The 20,859-nt window shown below is 49.1% G+C and overlaps 1 protein-coding gene across 1 annotated transcript; it reads right to left on the reverse strand.

Annotated features, from left to right (window-relative positions):
- Window positions 1-5,248: 5,248 nt before the first annotated feature.
- Window positions 5,249-12,611, reverse strand: CCKAR (cholecystokinin A receptor). The gene is made up of 5 exons (XM_064149402.1): window positions 12,491-12,611; window positions 11,534-11,785; window positions 8,658-8,919; window positions 6,403-6,530; window positions 5,249-5,808 (listed from the first exon to the last, which is right to left on the reverse strand). Exons 1-5 carry the CDS (start codon window positions 12,609-12,611, stop codon window positions 5,282-5,284), a joined length of 1,290 nt encoding a protein of 429 aa, XP_064005472.1. The 3' UTR covers window positions 5,249-5,281.
- Window positions 12,612-20,859: the final 8,248 nt, after the last annotated feature.

Below are 20,859 nucleotides of genomic sequence, written 5' to 3' on the forward strand. Positions count from 1 at the left end.
ATTTGTGTGATATTAACAGGGCCTGGGCAGTGACTTGTCCACTGTCATGAACCCAGCTCAGTGGACAAATTTGGGCTTCTTCATTCCACTGAGGAATCTTTTCACAATGTTTAGTAACTGCCTAAATTGCAGGGATCAGTTAAATGGTGTTTACCACACACAGGGATGGTTCTTACTTGACGTTCGCTGCTTGCTAATGCCAACGAAGATGTTTTGCTCTCACCTCACAGCAGAGTGGACAATGAACTACCTCCAGATGAGTGCTTTTGGGGCACAGCTGGGAGCAGAAGCCAAAGGAAACTCTTCATGCCACGGTCATCTGTAGAGGTGTAGACAGGTAACTCCCAGCAGGGATGATCTGCCACTGGACAGGGAGATTGGGAGCTTTGCCACTCCTGAACATTTCCTCTGTGTTTCTTTTCCTTTGGTGGGTACCCAAGGCAGCATAACTGGTGCTGCAGGAAGAAAAGTGAAAAGGTGGTAATGGAAATGTGAGGTTTTATAAAGCACAGAAATGCTGGGGTCTCTAAGGCAGAGGTTGCTGTGATGTGGATGTCACTGAGGAGACACAAGCCAGGGGTGGGTTGTGCAGAACAGCAGGAGCTGTTTAACAGGAAAAACAGGCAGGAGAGCCATGGTCAGGGGGGTAGCAGACTGCTGACCTGACCCACACCCCGCTGAAGAAGGTGGGGAAGCACCTGCTCAATGCTGCTAGGACTTCTTCTCTGGGTGTGAGTTTGTTTCTGTGGTTTGGCTGCAATGCTTCTGTTGTGCTATTTCAGTAACATCTGATCTGAAATCATCTGTTCTAAGGCAGAGCAGCGAGGTGATCAGCCACGGCTAACATGAGTTGCATCATCTGTGGGCTCTGAGACAGGAGGAGCAAGGGCAACCCCGGAGACCCTCACTACCTTGCCAGGAAGGGTTTAGAGCCATCTGAGAAGAGACCACAACCGGTGTAAGGTGAGTGTGAGCCTTTTGGGGCTGCAGTTCCCAACCCATGCTCTGCCAAGCAGCAGAGAAAGGTACCTTTAACTTGCCCCCACCCAACACATGCTGTACTAGGCAGTGTTTAAGGCACCTAAATAATCAAGGCTGCAAGTAGTGATGCCAGAATTGGCAGAGGAGGACCTGGAAGTAATTCAGTGACATGATGTGATTTTGTGAGCCTTCAGCTCCTGCCAGTTTGAGCCAGTGTCCAGGGGGACCCATGTGTGAGCTCCCACATGGGGCTGTGAGAGGCGGCTGCTGAAAGGCTGTGCCGAGGGCAGGATTTATGGCTTGGAGCAAGGTGTTCCAAGAGGCTGTCAGCCAGAGGTGATCTGTGAAATGAAGATGAGAGAGCTTGCTGGGAGAGTAAATCTGGAAAGGAAAATAATCCTGTCAAAGAGAGGGAAAAAAATTCCAGCAGTCGTTGCTGGAGGAAAGCAACCTGGAGACTGGGAAGGGTACAGAAGAAAAAGATGCAGCTGAAAAAGATACAAAAAAGACAAAGAGAGAAAGAAAGGCAGGAGCCAGGGAGAAAGAGGAAGAGAAAGGCTGCAGAGATTTATGGACTGTGTCATGGTTTGACCCCAGCCAGCAGCTCAGCCCCATGCAGCTGCTTGCTGGCTCCCTCCTAGTGGGATGGGGGAGAGAATCAGAAGACTAACAGTGGGAAAAGTCATGGATTGAGACCAAGACAGCTTAACAACTAAAGCAAAAGCTGCACACAAGCATAGCAAAACAAGGAATTGCTGCCCCACTTCCCATGGCAGGCAGTGTTCAGCCATCCTCAGGGAGCAGGGCTTTATCACATGGAACACTGACTTGGGAAGGCAAATGCCATGACCCAGAGTGTCCCCTCCTGCTACCCCTAGCTTTATGTGCTGCATGTCATGTCCTATGGTCTGGAGCATCCCTTTGGTCAGCTGTGTCCCTTCCCAGCTCCTCATGCACCCCCAGCCTGCTCACTGGTGGGGTGTGAAGAGCAGAAAAGGCCTTGACTTGTTCTGCAGTAACTAAACAGCCCTGTGCTGACAGCACTGTTCCCAGCACAAATCCAAACCTCAGCCCCACACTAGCTGCTGGGAAGAGGACTAACCCTATCCCAGCCAAACCCAGCACAGCATCACACTCTCTCTTTTACAGTGGGGGAAGGAGTTTGCTGTAGGTACTGCCCATAGCAGATGAGGACTTTTGGGGCAGGGTTGCTGCCCCCAGCCCCTCTAAACTAGGAGACTTCATGGGCTCTTGTATTTTGATATGTTTATTCAAGCACGTTTATTGTTGGAGATACAGTTCCCCTAGCAGCAGCATCCACACTACTGGTGCTGGAGGGACTCCGTGTGTCTTCAGCACCACCCACTCAGAGCCAGAGAGACTCCTGCCCTGCACAGGTCAGGAGAGTGGCACTGAGATGCACGCAGGTTACAGAAAGGCTGAGGGCTCCTCTGCTAGGAGACCAGTGCAGAAGGCTGGGTTGCAATACTGTGGTTAAAACCTCAGCTACTGCTCCTTGCTGGAATTTGTCTAAAGGTTTGTGACTTTGGGAGATGGTCAAAGAGTCACTGCACTGGTTTAAAAGGAAAGTGAGGAGAGGGTGATGGAGAGGAGGAGTGACATATGCAAGAGGAGCCTTGGACAGGAGAAGCATCTGTTCAGGCACTGCTCTTACCCTTCCCTGATTGCTCTCCCTGCACCACTTCATCAGGACCTTCTCCTGCCTCACTCACTTCATCACTTCCCAGTTGTGTTCCCTGGCAGGAGTGGGGGATCAGTCACAGATTGGGCTCCTTTTAGACTCAAATAGATGAATTAAAAAAGAAGGGAGTTTACCCTTCAAAGCAGAGCTGTGTGCAGGCTTGTGCTGCCACAGGGCACAGTCAGCAGCGTTTGCATCCAGGATGAGATTCAAATGGGAGAGTTTATATCTACATCACCACTTTAAACCATCTCCTACAACGTCAGACCTGCCAGTGGGATAAAGTACCTCAGAAATATTTGTTTCCTGTTCTTGCTGTCCCACAAAAACCCAAGAGCAGCTAAATTTGTGCCTTTTGTTTTCAGCTGGCAGGACAGGTTTGCAGAGGGTCACATCCTGCATCCTCAAGTGGAGTAAAACGTCCATGTCATTGTGAAGAATTACATCTCATAATTTCATTTGGTGAGCCCTTGCAAAGGGTCAGATCAATGTCAGCAGCCTCAGCACTGTGCCAGGAACAGAGCTACTTTATTAACCTGGCAGCAAGACTTTGTTTCTATGGATTGTGCACAAATAGTGGTTAGAATTTTCTTTTAATTTCCTGTCTCTGGACAAGCTGGATGCGCCCCCCCCCAAAGAAAAAACCAACAGGAACAAAACAGAACAGGCCAAGAGGTGCTCTGTGACACAGGTAAAGTGAGTGCAGAGCACAGCTCTGAGTGCCAGCACCCAAAGTGTGCATCCCATTGGAAATCATTCTGCACAGAGCTCAGATTGTCTCGATTACAAACTTCCTATTTAATATCCACCTCTGTGCCCACGCTGAGCTCCAGATGCATCCCTGCCTAATAACAGGCTCTTTAAATGCTGATCCAGCCAGCAGATAGAAGCAGCTCCAACAGGATATTTTCACAGAACAAAGCGAGCTGTGGAACCTCTGCTGCTGGGCTCCACCAAGCAAAGGGCATGAGCTGAGCAGCCTCAGCCACCCCTGCGCTGCCCAGAGGATGAGGTCCTTGCTCAGCCAGACACCAATAACTGTGGCTTCCAAAGGAGGGAGGGTGTCTCTGTGTGTGTGTTGTGGTGAGGCTGTTTATTAATGTCTAGTTGGAGAAGTTCCAAAGTTCAAGAAAACAACATTTTCAAACAAAATCCTTCAGCCTCGCTAAGCCCTGTCTGTGCCTTCTGCCTTGTGTGGGCAGTGTCAGCCCAGGAGTAGCTCTGGCTGTCTCTTCAGAGATGTTCAAAACCCACCTGGGCACATTCCTGTGTGAGCTGGTATAGGTGATCCTCCTCTGGCAAGGGGGTTGGACTGGATGAGCTTTCAAAGCCCCTTCCAGCCCCTGACATCCTATGATTCTGTGATTCCTGCACCTTCAGTCCCACATCTCTGGTGGAATCTCTTCTTTGCCTCTATCCCAGGCCTTTACTCCTGCGCTTCCCAGGTGACAATCTCCATTCAAGCCCTTGGGGCTTGGCTGAGAGCCCACTGCTTACACATGCGGGTGCTTGCAGTGGCACAGGGGAGAGAGCCCCTCCTTTGTGCTTGTTCTGTGGGGGTTACTGAAACCAAAACTATGCTAAGTGATCACAAATTCACAGGTGCAGTCTTGGACTGGATGATCTTGGACGTCTCTTCCAACCTGGTTGATTCTATATCTGGGAAGGGATGCTCAAAGGTCATTTTGTCCAATCCCCCTTGCAGTCAGCAGGGACACCTCCAACTAGATCCAGCTGCCCCAGGACCTTAATTCTGATCTCAAATGTCTCCAGGGATGGGGCCTCCACCACATCCCTGGGCAACCTGTTCCAGTGTTCCACCACCCTCATTGTGAAGAACTTCCTCCTAATGTCCAACCTAAGGAGGAATCCTTCACAGGGAGAGCAGTGACAGTGATGTGGGCTGTGTTCAGTGAGGCTAGTGCCTAAGTGAAGAACGCATTCCAACCACACAGCCACTAATACTGATCTCCATTTTATTAAAAAAACACCAAACCACAGAGCAGCTGACTAAATTCTTCTACTTTACAGCATTGTTTGCACATGGACAAGCCCATTCTCCCCGCCCCAAAACTATTCTTTTGACTGAGGGTTACACCAAAATGATCTTGATACACATTAGCTCAGCTTGAGTGCTGTGAAGAACTGGTACGGGTGTAGCTGAGAGGTGCTGATGAGGAGGCACAGGTGCTGAGGTGAAGGCTGCACTGTTTGTCCTCATATCTGAGGGAGGATCCATTGGTGTTGTGGACACTTTAAGATTAGACACTCTGAAGGCAGCCCAAAATGGAGTGAAGCTGTTGATGCAAAGGACACCCATTTTTACAGGAGAGTTTATGATACACAAAGCATCTCCTAGGCTTTGTCTGAAGTCCCTTATCTTCCAAGAGCCCTCTTCCTCTGTCCTTCTGAAGGGAAAGAGAAACTCAGGCAGAGGCAGCATCTAGTTCCCATCAAACTCTCTCTGTTGCCTGTCAGCTGAAGCATTTCCTTGCCTCAGAACTGAACGGTGCTCAGCTGAGGCCACAGTCACCTTCCAAGAGCAGAAGTTAGACACTTGCATTTCTGTGGGCCGCTCGTGGCCTCCTCTGGTGCAGCTCAGGGAGGTGCAGATGCATTCATGTGTGTGTAAGAACACTTGGAGAGCGAGGCCCCTGTCGTCTTCGCCTCCTCTTCGTCGCCCGCCTCTCCCCGCATGGCAGGGGGCTGCTGCTGCGCGCAGCAGGTGAAGGTGGCCAGGAAGGCCGTGCGGAAGCGCTTGTTCATGAAGCAGTAGATGATGGGGTTCACGCAGGCAGAGGTGTAGGACAGCAGGTGGATGAAGGAGATGGGGGCCCCCGAGAGGCGCTGGTCTGCCGAGGTGGTGTCGAAGGCGCGCCAGGCGTTGACGCTGAAGATGGGAGTCCAGCAGATGAAGAACAGGATGACGATCACCACCAGCATGCGGATCACCAGCTTCTTGGCCATCAAGTTGGCGGAGGAGCTGCTGCTTCTGGCCCTGTCTATTTTGCTGTGGCTGGCAGCAGAGAGATGCTGCAGTGGCATCTTCCTCTTCCTTTTGGTTTTGTTGAGGTAGCATCCATCTCCGTCCTCATACCTGGTGCTGCAGGTGCTTGCTTTTCTTTCTGCACATAGAAATCAGTGCTTACAGAGGGGACAAAATGTCTCTGAGCAGTGACTCAGAATAAAGAGAAACAAAGAACAGAGTCTAGGCTTAAACAAATGACAGGACTTGTGGCTGAACAGCTGCTGCAGAGAAAGCACTGCCCTGCTTCTGAGTCACTCCTGTGTCCAGCATCTCCCCGTATTCCTGCTGCCTAACTCTACCCAGGCTGGTACAGAAGATGTCAGAGCAGCCTTTGCTCAAGCATCCACCTAGGAGAGTTTCCAACAGTATATGCTTCTGTCCTTAACTGACAGTTTTTATTGTGGTGCTTATTAACAGACATGGTCGTCAGCCACGGCCAGGAAAGAGCTCCTGGCATTTCTAAAACAAGCAGACCAGAAATTGAGTGTAAGCAGCCCAGAGCCTTTGCAAATGAGCCATAGGTGAGGGATTGTTTGCTGGTGAATAATGGAATCACTTCAGTCAACAAAGGCATCTGGCAGGTTCCCAGCCAGCACTGACCATAATGAGCATTTAGCAGCCAGGATGACTGTTTGTATCTATCTTCCACCCTAACTTAAAGAGCCCCACCCAGACCTGAATGCTTTGTTACCTCGTGAAGATTTCCTCTGACTGGCATCAAATTTTATTCCTCTGTAGAGTTCCAAGGAGATCAGGCCATAGGCAACCATCATGATAATCCCAGGGATAAGGAAGAGTATGAGCAGCAAGAAGGTGTACCTAAAGGATCAGAAGGCAGAGCAGGGATCAGCACACAACCAGGAACACTTTTTCTCCAAGTCAGAACCGGGGGGGGCAGAATTTCAAGGTTTGCCTGTTTTTTTTTTCATGTGAATGTCATCATTTTGACAGCCCTGGACATCAGAGGCTTCTCACCTCCTCTCACCTCTTTTCCCTCAGAAAATTATAGGAGTGAAGCTGTTGTGGCTGCAAAACATCTCCCACCCAGCTTCTGCAGGTCCTGAGGAGATGGGCGCTGCCAGAGCGGTCGGAGGGGCAGGAGGTGTCTCTGCCCTTGTGTGGGGCTCCCTGTCAGAGCCAGGTGAGCACAGATGCCCTGGGGCTCTGCACGGTGCAAAAGCTGCCCTGCAGAAGCCCTATGAGTAGCTAGTGTTTCTCCATGGAGCCTCTGGTGCCGGCAGCCACCGTTTCAATGAGATCCACCTTGCCCCAGGCCATGCCACATTGGGCAGGGACAGGGCAGCCAGGGCCGTGGGGCTGTGGTGCAACCCCAGAAGGCATCTGGGCATCTGAAGTGACAGCCTGAAGAAGGCCATCGCACCCTGTGCCCTCCTGCCCTAGCTGGCTCTGCCCAGCGCCTGGCGCTGCCAGAGGCTCTAAGGCAGCCTGTCTGTGCCCATGGCACTGGGGGGGTGCACGCCACAGCCTCGTCCTAGCTCAAGTGTTTGAGCAGCGTGCAAGGCCCCCACGCCCGAGTGGCACTGCCCCACTTACCTGCTCGGCCTGGCCTGCGGGACCCAAGGCTCTGCCTCCCCCCTCAGACGCTGCCCTTCTTCGCTGGAAGCAAGCAGAAGGCAGCAGCTCCCCACGAGGGTCTCTGCACCCTCTCCAGCCTTCCTTTGCTGCCCTTCTTCACTGGAAGCAAGCAGAAGGCAGCAGCTCCCCACGAGGGTCTCTGCACCCTCTCCAGCTTTCCTTTGCTGCCCTTCTTTGCTGGAAGCGAGCAGAAGGCAGCAGCTCCCCATGAGGGTCTCTGCACCCTCTCCAGCCTTCCTTTGCTGCCCTTCTTCGCTGGAAGCAAGCAGAAGGCAGCAGCTCCCCATGAGGGTCTCTGCACCCTCTCCAGCTTGCCTTTGCTGCCCTTCTTCGCTGGAAGCGAGCAGAAAGCAGCAGCTCCCCACGAGGGTCTCTGCACCCTCTCCAGCTTTCCTTTGCTGCCCTTCTTCGCTGGAAGCGAGCAGAAGGCAGCAGCTCCCCATGAGGGTCTCTGCACCCTCTCCAGCCTTCCTTTGCTGCCCTTCTTCGCTGGAAGCAAGCAGAAGGCAGCAGCTCCCCATGAGGGTCTCTGCACCCTCTCCAGCTTGCCTTTGCTGCCCTTCTTCGCTGGAAGCGAGCAGAAAGCAGCAGCTCCCCACGAGGGTCTCTGCACCCTCTCCAGCTTTCCTTTGCTGTGCTCCACGGGCACCCCAGAGAAGCACAGCAGCAGGCAGGGCAGCGCTCAGGGGTGCTGCCTGTGCCTGCGTTTCTCAAGTGCCGGGCACCAAGGAGGGAAGAGGGCTCCTGCCTGGGGAGTGACAGATGCTGGCTCGCAGCGACAGCAGGGGCTTAGCAGGCCATGGGGTGAGAATCACCCTCACGCTCCTGCCACAAGTGTCAAAACGTAAGCAGCTTAAAAATGGGCTCTCTTTTCTTTTGCCTTTTTTTTCACTTCATTCTACAGCTCCCTGAGAGGAGGTTGGAGTGAGGTGGCTGTTGATCAGTCTCCCTAGTGTCAGGCGATGGAGTGAGAGGAAATGGCCTGAAATTGTGCCAGGGGAGGTTTGGGTTGGACATTAAGAGAAGTTTCTTTCCTGCAAGAGTGACCAGGGATTGGAACAGGCTGCCCAGGGAAATGCTGAAGTCACCATCGCTGGAGGTGTTCCAGAAGTGTGTGGCCATGGCACTTTGGGACAGGTTTTAAAGGCCATGGGGGTGTCAGTGGCTGGACTCGAGCCTGGAGGTCTTTTCCAACCCAAACAATTCTGTGATTCTATGAAGTAAGCATGGCAGACGTGTAGATGTTTGCTGAAGGTTAGCACTTGGGTTTTCAACAAGCCTACAGCTAACCATGGCATCCTGTGTGCCCCGAGCTGATCTGGCATCTGCTGACAGGCAGCTGTGTCTTACCAAGACTGCTGGATGACGTCACTTGGCCAGAGGAGCCGGCACATGTTTGCTGTGGTGTTGTTGTACTTGGTGAAAGGCACCAGCTTGCTGTAGACAGGGTATGGAACCATGATGGTGAAGGAGACACACCAGGTAGCAGCAATCACTCTCAGGGCATGGGACTTGGTCTGCCAGACTCTGGACTGCAGCGGTTTGCAGATGGCACTGTACCTCTCCAAGGAGATGGCAACCAGGTTGAACGTCGACACGCTGACAGAGACACCTGTGCATGTCAGACAAAGACAAAGGGCATCTCCTTGTGCCAAAGGGCCATGCTGCTCTCAGGTAGCCTCCCTAGCTTTCTGTCTGCATGCAGAAGACTAAAAATAGAGTACAGGATTTATAAGCTAAAATACTTACAAATGTCACACTGATTAAGTCAGCAAAGAACACACAGGCCATGGGACTGATGTTCCTGCTCTGCAGTCCCCTCTCTCCAGAAGCCAGAGAAAAGGTCCATTCTACCAAACCATGACAGTCATAGGATCATAGAATCAACCAGGTTGGAAGAGACCTCCAAGATCAGCCAGGCCAACCTAGCACCCAGCCTTGGCCAATCAACTAGACCATGGCACTAAGTGCCTCAGCCAGGCTTTTTTTGGACACCTTCAGGGATGGCGACTCGACCTTCCTTCCTGGGCAGCCCATTCCAATGCCAATCACTCTCTCTGCGAAGAACTTCCTCTTAACACCCAGACTAAACATCCCTCAGCACAATTTGAGACTGTGTCCCCTTGTTCTGTTGCTGGTTGTCTGGGAGAAGAGACCAACCCCACCTGGCTACAGCCTCCTTTCAGGTAGCTGTACACAGCAATGAGGTCTGCCCTGAGCCTCCTCTTCTGCAAGCTGCACACCCCCAGCTCCCTCAGCTGTGCTCCAGGCCCCTCACCAGCTTTGTTGCCCTTCTCTGGACACGTTCCAGTATCTCAAGATCTCTCTTGACTTGAGGAGCCCAGAACTGGACACAGTATGCAAGGTGTGGCCTGACCAGTAACAGGGGAAGAGTAGTAAGGAGCCAAGGTACTTCCCCTCCCAGTTCCTCACTTTGCTGCTGTCTTTATGCAACCCAGCAGCTGCAATGAAATTCAAAACCACATTTGAAATTGGTGCTGTTAGTTACTCTTTTAATACACAAGTTCATGGTCTAGTGGGCATGCAGGTTGCTGGGCAGAAGGTTGGACTTGATGATTTTAGAGGTCTTTTCCAGCCTTAATGATTCTATGATTCCATTTGGGATTTTTTCTGAGGTGTCCTGCTTGACTGGTGATCTGATTTTCTCGTTCAAGAGAATTAGATGTTGTTATCTTTTTGTTTATTAGATGCTAATGGAGTTACGAAGCAGGAGCAATGAAGGCAGAATCTTTGTCCTGTTCACACACTGCAAAATATAACACCAAGGGCCAGCATTTCTGCTACTGAGCTGCCCCAGTTGGTCACTCTAAGGTTATCAATACCTCTTCTCCATTTTGTCACAGACTTTTCTTTCCGTGAACCTGCCTTTATTCAATGATCTTTCTGAATGTTCTAACCTAGGTCAAAATGTATAATGACAAAACCTTTGCAACTGTCTTTATATGAATTATCTGTAGTTTCAGATCTCTTCACACATCTTCATACCTGATGTGGCCCTGGGCAGCCTGCTGATTGCAAGGGGATTGGACAAGATGATCTTTGAGGGTCCCTTCCAACCCGATGCAATATGTGAACACTAACACGGACCTTTGAGCATGGGTGATGCAAAGAGTGCCAGTGTCTGGCTGTCAGCTGAAGCCTCTGTTCACCTGAACTGCTGATGGGACAATGACCACCTTCTACCTCCTCAAAAGGTCACCTTCCCAGTGAAAAATCCTCATGTTCAAAAATCTGTCACTGTTGTTTTGGGATAACTTAGGTGGTGTGCAGGAAGCCTGCTGGTGGGTGATGCTCTGTGGTGTTCCTGGCAGCATTTCACCTTGGCTGCTCCAATATGGCCTTTGCTCTTCTGGGCTTTATCTGCAGAAAGGTGTTGGGTTCCCACCTGCAGCCTTAGCTGTGCACTTTCACATTACGTCACCAGCTCCCAAGGGCACAGGCTGAAAGCAGACCTGAGCTTTGTGTAGCTATCTGAGGGTCTCCTAAGGCAGCAAAACCTTTACCTAATGTTGTGTTTTTAAGAAACAAGCAAATGCAGAGAAAGGGCTGGAAGTGAGCAAAATCACTGACACAGCCCTGCATGATCCAGGCATTTGAAACTCCTGGATCCACAACTAAGGCAGCCATGGCAAGGGATGTAAAAGGGATGCTTCTTGAAGTCAGCCTCTAAAACATGTGTCCGTGCTTTGTGGTCTCCTGGTGTGCTCTGGTAACACCTGCTCTGTTCTCAAAAAGCTCTTGCTCTAACTTCCAGCTCCAGATATCTTACCTACTTAGCCCCCCTTATTTTTTCTTTAGGTATTGGTGATGTCAAACCTCTGTGGGCAAAATCTGCCTTCAGAGAGGACTGCACAGCCCTGGCACCTCTGATGGGTGATCTGGACTGTGCTGATGCTCTGTCAGAGGTAGGTAAGCAAGCAGTGGGCTCCTCAACACCATGCAGCAGGCTGCTCACCTCACCTGCTCCAGTGCACACTTCTGTGTGCCCCTGGCATGGAGTGGGTGCCACTGGGCTCTACTGGGTCAGGCTGGGGAGACTAGAACCACAGAGAGCTGTGCTGCAAAGCTGGTTGTTTCTGCTTCTGGCAGCTGTTTAAGGGCAAATGAGAACAACCAGCTTTCTACTGGTCTTTGATGGCTGTCTCATCAGTCTCATTAGTCTAATAAGTATAAATACAGAACAAGTGTAAACTTCCAAGGCTTACCCATGAAGTAAGTGGCAGCTTTGCAGACAGCACTACCAAAAATGAAATCCTTCAGCAGGTTGGGAATGAGGGTGAAGGGCATGCAGAAAAGGCAGAGCATCAGGTCGCTGACTGCCAGAGACAGCAGGAAGGTGTTGGTGACTGTCCTCATCCGCTTGTTCCTCACCAGCACGGTGATCACTAGAGTGTTCCCCAGCATGCTGAGCAGGAATATCAAGCAGTAGAGCAGAATCCGAATGACCTGGTGGAAATCTGAAGATTGGCACAAGGCAGAATCAGTTATGCAGCTCACAGACTGCTGTTCGATTTGTCACTGTCAGTAGAAAGCTGAAGCCTCTCTGTGTTTGGGTTTACCAAGGTTTATGTCCTTGCAGCACTGCAAATCCAGTGGGAGTTCTGAAATCCTTACGCTTATTCTGAGCTGCACAACATCAGAACACAACCCAGCAATACCAAGCCAAACACAACTTCTGGAAAGTGCCTTCTGCTCACACTGCTCCATTCACTCAGCAGGAAGGGGTTTCTCCTTCGTGCAGAAGTAAGAAATGTTGCAGTAACAAAAAGCAGTTTAATAGGTGGGTACTTTTGTCAGCCCCAGCGTGCTGGGATTTCATATCAACCACTTTCAGACACCTCATCAGATCAGATGACTCTCTTGTTACTGAGCTGCCCAAAGACTGTGTTTCTCCAAGCCCTTAACATTTTGTGCCCAGCAGTGCTGCTGGTTTAGTTTTCCATTCTATTCAAACTCTGTTACAGTTCATTTTTATTCACCTGGGAAAGCAGCACACACCAAGTTCTTTCCTGCCTGTTTCTCATCCTGACTTACCAAGCAGTTGATTTTGCACTCCCTTGCAAAAGAAAAAAACAAACCAAAGCATCTTGTGTGTCTGTGTGTCTACTTCCAGCTAGAACTACTACAGCTCCTTGCAAAACAATCTGTTTTTTTCTACATACCTTTAGAGGAATAAGGTGGCTCCTCCAGGCAGAAGATGGTGTCATTTTCCAGGATGATGTCGCAGAGGAAAGCAGTGATGTTGGTGCCGTTCCCGAGAAAGCTGGCATCAATTATTTCCATCCTTCAGCAGCCACAGGTTAGCTGGGATGAGAAGGGGATGGATCTGTGCCTATCTGCCCATACTTCCAGTGAGCAAACACATCTCAGAGTGGAGCCTCCAGGAGCAGGAGGAGCGAGAGAGCTGTGCAGAGAAGCTCTCCCAGCTCCCCATTAAGAGCACACAGAGCCCTGCTGGGGCTGGGTCAGGTCTGTCCCAGGGCAGTCCAGCAGCTGGAGGAGCAGCCCCACGCTCACACGTGTGCTCACATCCACACCAGCCCTGAGCTCTCCTGCGGAGCCACCTCCTCGCTGGGCTGCTGTGGGATTATAAACAGGCTGGGAGAAGATTACAGCGTTAACCCCTCGTGAGAGTGCTCCTGCTCTCCTCTCTGAGTATTGCTCACAGGAGCCTGCTCTGCCATCACCAGCAAATCACAGCCAGAGACTGACGAGTGATAAACTCGTCTCTCTGCTGTGGTATTGAAATTGGTGAGGGAGCTGAGTAAAAGGGCAGGGGAGAGGAAAACAGTGAAGCTTTTGCATGCCTGACACGAAAACAATTATTTTCTTCATACTTATTTCATGTTCAGCCTGGAGAAGAACAGGCTGAGAAGAGATCTTATTGATGTTTACAAATATGTGACAGGTGGGTGTCAAGAAGAAGAGGCTTGTCTCTTTTCACTGGTGTCCTGTGATAGACAAAGGGGCGGTGGACACTAACTAGAGCCCAGAAAGTTCCACCTCAACATAAGGAGAAATTTCTTTGCTGTGAGGGTGCTGGAGCCATGGAGCAGGCTGCCCAGAGGGGATGTGGAGTCTCCTCTGGAGATTTTCAAGACCCATCTGGATGTGCTCCCTAGGTGACCTGCCCTAGGTGATCCTGCTTTGGCAGAGGGTTGGAATCAATGGTCTCCAGAGGTCCCTTCCAGCCCCCACCATTCTATCACTCTATTTCACAAGCTGGCTGAGGACTGGGTGTGCTCAGCAACACAAGAGCTGTTGAGATGTCTCCTTTGGTGGAGTGCTAACTTCACAGAAGTGCTGTGTCTGATCCCAACCCTGGCAAGTCACTGTGAGCAGCTGATGCCAGGGCTCTTGACTCGCACCTCACGGAGGATGACAGTAGAGGGGTCAGGCAACGCGAGCAGAAGCTTGTGCACTCTCTTGATGCAAGAGAATGTGTGTGTGTGGCTTGGACACAGAGCTGGTGAGCTGGCCTCTGTGACACACCAGCTAGGCATTAACCTAAACCACAACCACCAGTCTCCCTGCTCAAGAGAAACCCTTTCTTCTGAGCTCTGCTTCTTGAATACACCAAGATGGAGCTCCTTGGAGTGCTCACAGAGGAGAGATGGGCTTTTAACTTCCAGCACACAGCTTGTTTGTGGCCAGAAATGTAAATTAATATTGTAAATTAATCCCTGCTCTAACTGAATGGGAAGCAAATGTCACATTTAAAATCTCTTCTGCTTAAATAGGCAGAGCAATGAGCAGTTTCTTGACAACAGCTCCCAGCCCTTTAGAGTTGATACCCACAGACTGGAATTGATGGATTTCTTTGCCAGTCTCACCAGCTTTGCTCCGTGGTGCCATCAGTGAGAGCAGATACACAGGGGAGTGGGTTCAAAAGGGACAGATGAAGGTCTAATCTCCACTTTATCTTTTCTTAGCAGATAATTGAACTTTCCCCATTCCTTTTACAGATATTTTCAGTTGTTAACAAGACAAGTCAAGCTGGCAGCCGGTGTATGCAACGTTGTAACCCAGCTGAAGGAAGCACTCAGCCCAGCAGGACTCCAGTCCACTTTCAAAGGTAGGAAATCAGTCTTAAATGACACCTTCTATTTTATTTTTCCACTCAGGAATCTTCTTCTTCTTAAAGAAACAAAAGTGAAACCCCTTCCATTTCTGCAATGACTGAGCAGTAAATTGAACATCAGCTACCAACATCTCTGAATCTTGATTTTCTTTAATCTGCCTAATCCAACTGTTTGTTTGTTGTTTGTTGTTCCCCCTCCCCCATGTTTTCTATGATTAAATTGCTAGGTGTTACTAATCAACCCCTCTGATAGATCATAAACATTCCCCAGTTAATTGCACATAGAAAAGAAAATTATTGTTTGGTCTGAGTTTTGAATTTGCTTGCACTTGTTTCAGTATTTCCTGAAGACTTTCCCTGACACTTTAGAATTCTGATAATGCCCAAACAGCTGAAATGGCAGCCAAGAGAGGAGCTGATCTGGCAGTGGTAATGCATGGGGTAAGCAATGGGTGCTTTGCCAAGGGCTGCTGAGCTTGGGCTCCTTTTTAGCTCTTCTTCAAGTACAACAGCTAGATGCAGGCTAGTCTGAGCTGCCCAGACTTCTAGCCAACAGCTTCTCTTTCCTGGACAGGTTGGATAGATGGGCATAGTCCAATTCCATGAGTTTTAATGAGGCCAAGTGCCTTGTTCTGCACTTTGGCCACAGCAACCCCATGCAACACTACAGGTTGGGGACAGAGTGGCTGGAGAGCAGCCAGACAGAGAGGGACCTGGGGGTACTGGTCGACAGGTGACTGAACATGAGCCAGCAGTGTGACCAGGTGGCCAAGAAGACCAATGGCATCCTGGCCTGTATCAGGAATAGTGTGGCCAGCAGGACCAGGGAAGTCATTCTGCCTCTGTACTCAGCACTGGTCAGGCCACACCTTGAGTGCTGTGTCCAGCTCTGGGCCCCTCAGTTTAAGAAAGACGTTGAGGTGCTTGAACGTGTCCAGAGAAGGGCACCAAGGCTGGTGAGGGGCCTGGAGCACAGCCCTGTGAGGAGAGGCTGAGGGAGCTGGGGGTGTGCAGCCTGGAGAAGTGGAGGCTTAGGGGAGACCTCATTGCTGTCTACAACTACCTGAAAGGAGGTTGCAGTCAGATGGGGGTTGGTCTCTTCTCCCAAGTGCCCAGTAACAGAACAAGAGGACACAGTCTTAAGCTCTGCGAGGAGAGGTTTAGTCTGGATTTTAGGAAGTTCTTCACAGAAAGAGTGATTGGCATTGGAATGGGCTGCCTGGGGAGGTGGCACTAGAGGACCTTTTAAACACCCTGGAGTTATTTAAAAGGAGACTGGATGAGGCACTTGGTGCCATGGTTTAGTTAATTAGAAGGGTTAGGTGATAGGTTGGACTCGATGATCTTGAAGTTCTTTTCCAACCTGCTTAATTCTGTAGTTCATTTGAAAACTTTCTGTAGGACAAACCAACTCAGAACAAATACTGTAGCTTCTTTTTGCATTTATGAGGTGCCCTTTACACTTGAGATATTGATCCTGCTCTCCATGCTCCTACCTCTATTCACTGCATTGAAGCCCTCAAATGTCAGAACGTTTTCTTTAGCCATGAAGTGGCTCTCAGCCTGAACACCTCTGAGCTTTCAGAATCATAAAGCACCACTAGAAGTCACTGTGATTATTTATAATCACGGTAGCAGCCTGACCTGCTGCAAACCAGGCTGGCTAACTGTGTTTAGCAATTCCTTTGCTGAATTCACTGTTCTGTAATGGAGCTCAAGTTCTTCTGTAAGCAGGATGTCAAACTGTTGTTCTGGGCTTATTCTTAATGTGGAAGGGACCTCTCTGGGTTCCTGGCACACTCCGTCAGATCTGCATCAGGGGAATGGTTGGAGATGTTTTCAGCTGTGTTTGTGTCAAAGGGCTGTGTGAGCACTATTTTATTTACTGCATTATTGATTTACCATAGGTGAGTTGCTACCTGAGGTTGGGATCTCTCTCAATTAATTTTTAATCTATACTAGTGATACCTCTGCACTTAGCACCTCCTGGGCTTCCAGATTTCACTGAACTGAACTGAATTGCAAAGGTCTTCCACAGGGTCTCCAGGACCTGGTCACAAAGAAGAGAAGAAAGAGAGTGAGTAGAGATCTAGTGGGGGAAATGGTCAGGAAGGGAGACAGGATTAGGAGGAAAATCACAGGGATCACTGCAGTCAGAAACTGCACCACAGCTGCTGCTCCTCACCTTATCATGGCAGACAGGGAGTTATCATTCTGAAGTTAACTTCTCTGTACCTGCCATGGCTTTGTCACAGCTGAAGAGCATCAGGTTGGCCATTAATTCCTTGTAAACAACCAGTTTCATGCCTACCATCAGCATCATGGCCCAGGTGGACCTCTCCTAATTATTCTACAGTCTTCCACAGATGTTAACAAGTAAGGATGAACCAAGGACTTCAATAATGACACATTGAGCTCTTGTGTTGGTTTTCCCTCTGTTCTTTTCACAGTAATTCCTGTAATCATATTTTCTTTATGCGTGCTGAGAACTGAGCTGATGTTTTCATGGAAAAACCTGCCACTAAGCTCACAGGTCTCCTTCCTGCATAGCAATATCTAGTTTAGAGCCCAACACTCTTCATGGAAAACTATAACAATTTTCTGCTCTGCAGTCATTTTTATTCTCCTCTGTTTTATCAGAAAGAGCTTTCTTCCATTCCTCACAGTTTTTGCTTCTCCTCTCCTTGAATGCCTTAGCACCAGCAGGAAACTCTTTTATACTCAGCCCCTTTCTGTTTTCATTTATGAAAGAGAAGAACAGCTGCAGCAAAGACTCCTTTGCTGGGGGTGTGGAGGCTCAGCCTGCCTTCACTCCAACTTTTTATTCCTACTTTTTTATTTCTAGTCATGCTGATTGCTGCTCTAATCATGCTGTTCCCTGTTCCAATCCAGACCAATGGTCCTCTTGTCCATGATGTTATGTTTCTCCTGAGCTCCTGCTTCCACAATTCTCCTATGTCTTCCTGGCAAATAAATCCATGACCATTTTGCTCTCACAGCCCACATAAGTCTTCCAGAACTATCCATGACCATTGATTGCTGCATGTTAAATCATCCCAGGCCTTTAGAAGCTCCACCTAGAGAAGCAATGAAGAAACAAACCATGAAGCAGCTCAGTGGTGAGTCGTGCACACAGCAGGACCAGTTGTCCTTCCACGGGTGCCAGCCTTACAGACTGGCTCCCAATTCCAAGGGTTTGGCTCCCCTGGAGCTCTTTTCAATCCCTGGCATCACATCTGCACATGTATTTTTTTGCTCTGGCAACAACATAGTTCTAAGCAAGAGATGACATGTCATGTTTAATAACTTGACTGTTTCCTTTAGAATTTCTGGCTGAACACCATCTGGTCCTGGGCTGAGCTGGATTCAGTGTCTGCTGGTTCAATTGCCAGACTAAATGAGCTGAACTCTTGACTCCCCTCTTGGAGTGGATTTCTGCATGAAACATTTAAGAGCAAAAAGGGCTTTTACCCAAGGCCATTTTTTTTGCATAGACTTACTCAACTGTACAGCCAATAATCTTGATGTTTGGACAGCTCTGAGCTGCCTTCTTAGCATCATTTCTCTCCACTGCATTTAGCTAATGGCATGACAGATCCTTCTCCACGCAGATCAGTATCAGCTCATTATCTGCCTGCAAAGAAAAAAGGATCCTGTTTTAATGAAATGCTGGCTAACCACAGTTGTAATTCTGTTACTTAGCAGAGACAAAAACCTGAATGTCTGTCCCCCCCTGAACTTAATCAGGCATTATTTGGGATGGGGGAAGTTTTAGGCAAGGACTTCCTTTGAGCTGGCTGCTTTATTAACCAGGCTCATTTATTAACAAAATTTGCTTTGTTAATTAAGGAGTAATTGAGGTGCCAGAGTGTACCTGTGGAGACAGGCTAGAGGAAAGTACACCCAAAAAATTTATTTTCCCTTGTAATTGAAGAAGAGAAGGCTGCTAATCCATGCTGAGAACAGAATCTGCCTTTTCAGTGATTAATTCTTTGGTTGGTTGTTGTTTTTTTTTGTCCAACTCCCTCTCTTGCCCTGCAGTGTCACACCCTGGGCACAGCGGCTCTGCAGCCACAACTGTTGCTGTGCTGTTATTTCATGCTACGTGTGTGATGCTCTCCTTGTCCAAACCTCGACCACATCAGCTTACAGTTGCCTTATCCTTTACAGTTGCCTTATCCTTCCTCCTGAGGAGCAGACATCTGTCCTGCTTTTTCATTAACTCGACAACGATCTGTACTTACATTTAAATAGAAGCTCCACTTGTAATATGATGAATTTGGAAAAGCTTATCTTTATCTTGTGTCCAGCCCACAAGTAATTTTGGGTTTATTGCCAGCTCTTTCTTGTCCTGGCAAGTGAAACAAAATAAATTAGTTACAAGAAATACATATGGAAAGTCCTGGTCTCCTCCTGTTCCCACTGGCCAAGGCTTTGCTGGCATTAGGCCACTGATGCAGACACAAACTCCAGGGAGACCTGGATGAGGAGATCCTTCTGGAGAATCATAGAATCATAGCATCAACCAGGTTGGAGGAGACCTCCAAGATCATCCAGTCCAACCTAGCACCCAGCCCTATCTAGTTAGACCATGGCACTAAATGCCTCATCCAGAGGAGAATCTCAGGAACACCTTTATTTTAAGCTTTTTCAAGGTGATGAGTTTGGGTCTATCAATGTCTCACAGCAACTGCAGTTCAGACCAGTTTGTATCCCACTCATCTGAACTCAGCAACGTAATGATGAAATTTACTGCAGACCTCCAGGTTGTACTGCCAAGGATTTCTGAGACAGTGTCCACCAGCCAAAGAGGACATCAAGGGACTCAAGCTGCTCTTGCTGCCCCTGTAGAGTACCTCCAGGGGCCACAGTGCTGTGGCATGAAGCTTAACAAATGCCAGAAGATTCCAGAGCTTGTGAGTCTCCATATGGGCACCTCTTAAGTTGTCTTTTAAATTATTTTGAGGGTGACCACTTTTCTTTCCTTTGAAGTGCCAATTCATGGTACTTAAACTCCTTGGGTGTTGGCATCATCACCCGTGTGACCTGCCTGGGAGCTGATCCTGGTGCCTCCATGGGCACCCAGACATGTTCAGGACTCACTGGTGAACAGGATGAGTAAAGCTGTGTCTGTGAACTCTCATGGCCAAGTCCATAATGATGTGAAGGTTCCTGTGAGCTGAGTAAAAGAGCAGCCAGAAATTCTGCTTGGCTCCAGAGATGCTGTGCAAGTGTTGTGTAAAGCTTAGGGAAAACTGCCTCAAAGAAACAAGTGTAAATGGAATGGCCTGCCTAGAGAGATATGAGATCACACCCATGTCCTCCTCAGGACAGCCCACAAGACACTACCATCCCAGAGAGGTCTGGGATGAATAATTCGTCACTCATAATTTCTGGCACATGCTATGATCTGTGTTGGCACCTCTTGGCCTGCCACCAGGCTCAGCTGCATCTCCTCATCCTCTAGTTGTTGCAGGTGTCCCTGCTTGTGGCAGGCAGTTGGAACTAGATGGTACTTAAGGTCCCTTCCAACTCAAACTACTCTGTGATTCTATGAAATACCTGACATAACAGGACACAGATCAAGCATCACATACAGAGAGGAGTGTGAGCATGAACTTCAGTCCAGGCAGTTGAGACCATGGAGTGAGGGTAAAGAAAAATAAGACAGAGAATAGGAAACAAAGTGTTTTACAGTGGGGTGTCTGATCATGGAATAGGCAGCCAGAGCTTCTTCTAAATCCAGAGCTAGATCTACAGGTTTGAGGAGCTCTTGCCCAGTATCTCTCCTTTAGAAGACCTTCCCACCATCACTCCCGGTACGGCACAGACAGCTGCTATCATCTCCAAACCTCTCCCAGCAATCCCCACCATGAAACAACACTCCCTCCTTGACAGTACTTAGCCCAAATAGACTCTTGATCTAACTAAAAGGAAAGCAAAAGGTGGCATGATGCCTTAAATGCTTTCCATAGTCAGGATCTTGTGTGGAAGGGCACTCAGTGAGATGATGGGTTGGCTCCTTCGAGTTCTGGGGCTCCTAGAATGAAAGTAAGATTTGCTCTTAGACTCTTGGGTGTGCATTTCCTTGTACTTTACTGTTTAGCTCTTGTACTTTTGCTGTGACAACTTCCAGGCCATTTTTTTTCCTCCCAGTTAACTGGAACTCTGCTAGCTGCCACTTTGCACTAATTATTGAACCTAGTAAGAAGAGGTCACATCAGGAGTGAGGATAATTTACATTGGCTGAAGCTCTGTTCTAGGTCTACATTTCTGGAATATTTCTTTTTTATTTGCAAATTAGCCAAGTTCATAGAACCATAGAATCAGTCAGGGTTGGAAGGGACCACAAGGATCATCTAATTCCACCTCCCCTGCCATGGGCAGGGACACCCTACCCTAGAGCAGCCTGGCCACAGCCTCATCCAGCCTGGCCTTAAACACCTCCAG

Source organism: Pogoniulus pusillus, chromosome 9 (genome assembly GCF_015220805.1).
Source record: "Pogoniulus pusillus isolate bPogPus1 chromosome 9, bPogPus1.pri, whole genome shotgun sequence".
NCBI lineage: Eukaryota > Metazoa > Chordata > Aves > Piciformes > Lybiidae > Pogoniulus > Pogoniulus pusillus.

Excerpts from the sequence above, each read along its gene's own strand:
- CCKAR (XM_064149402.1), bottom strand. The coding sequence starts at position 12,611 with ATGGAAATAATTGATGCCAGCTTTCTCGGGAACGGCACCAACATCACT. Across the intron at positions 8,920-11,533 it reads AGCTGCCACTTACTTCATGG|GTGTCTCTGTCAGCGTGTCG; the intron begins GTAAGCCTTGGA and ends TGACATGCACAG. Across the intron at positions 6,531-8,657 it reads GACGTCATCCAGCAGTCTTG|GTACACCTTCTTGCTGCTCA; the intron begins GTAAGACACAGC and ends CTGATCCTTTAG.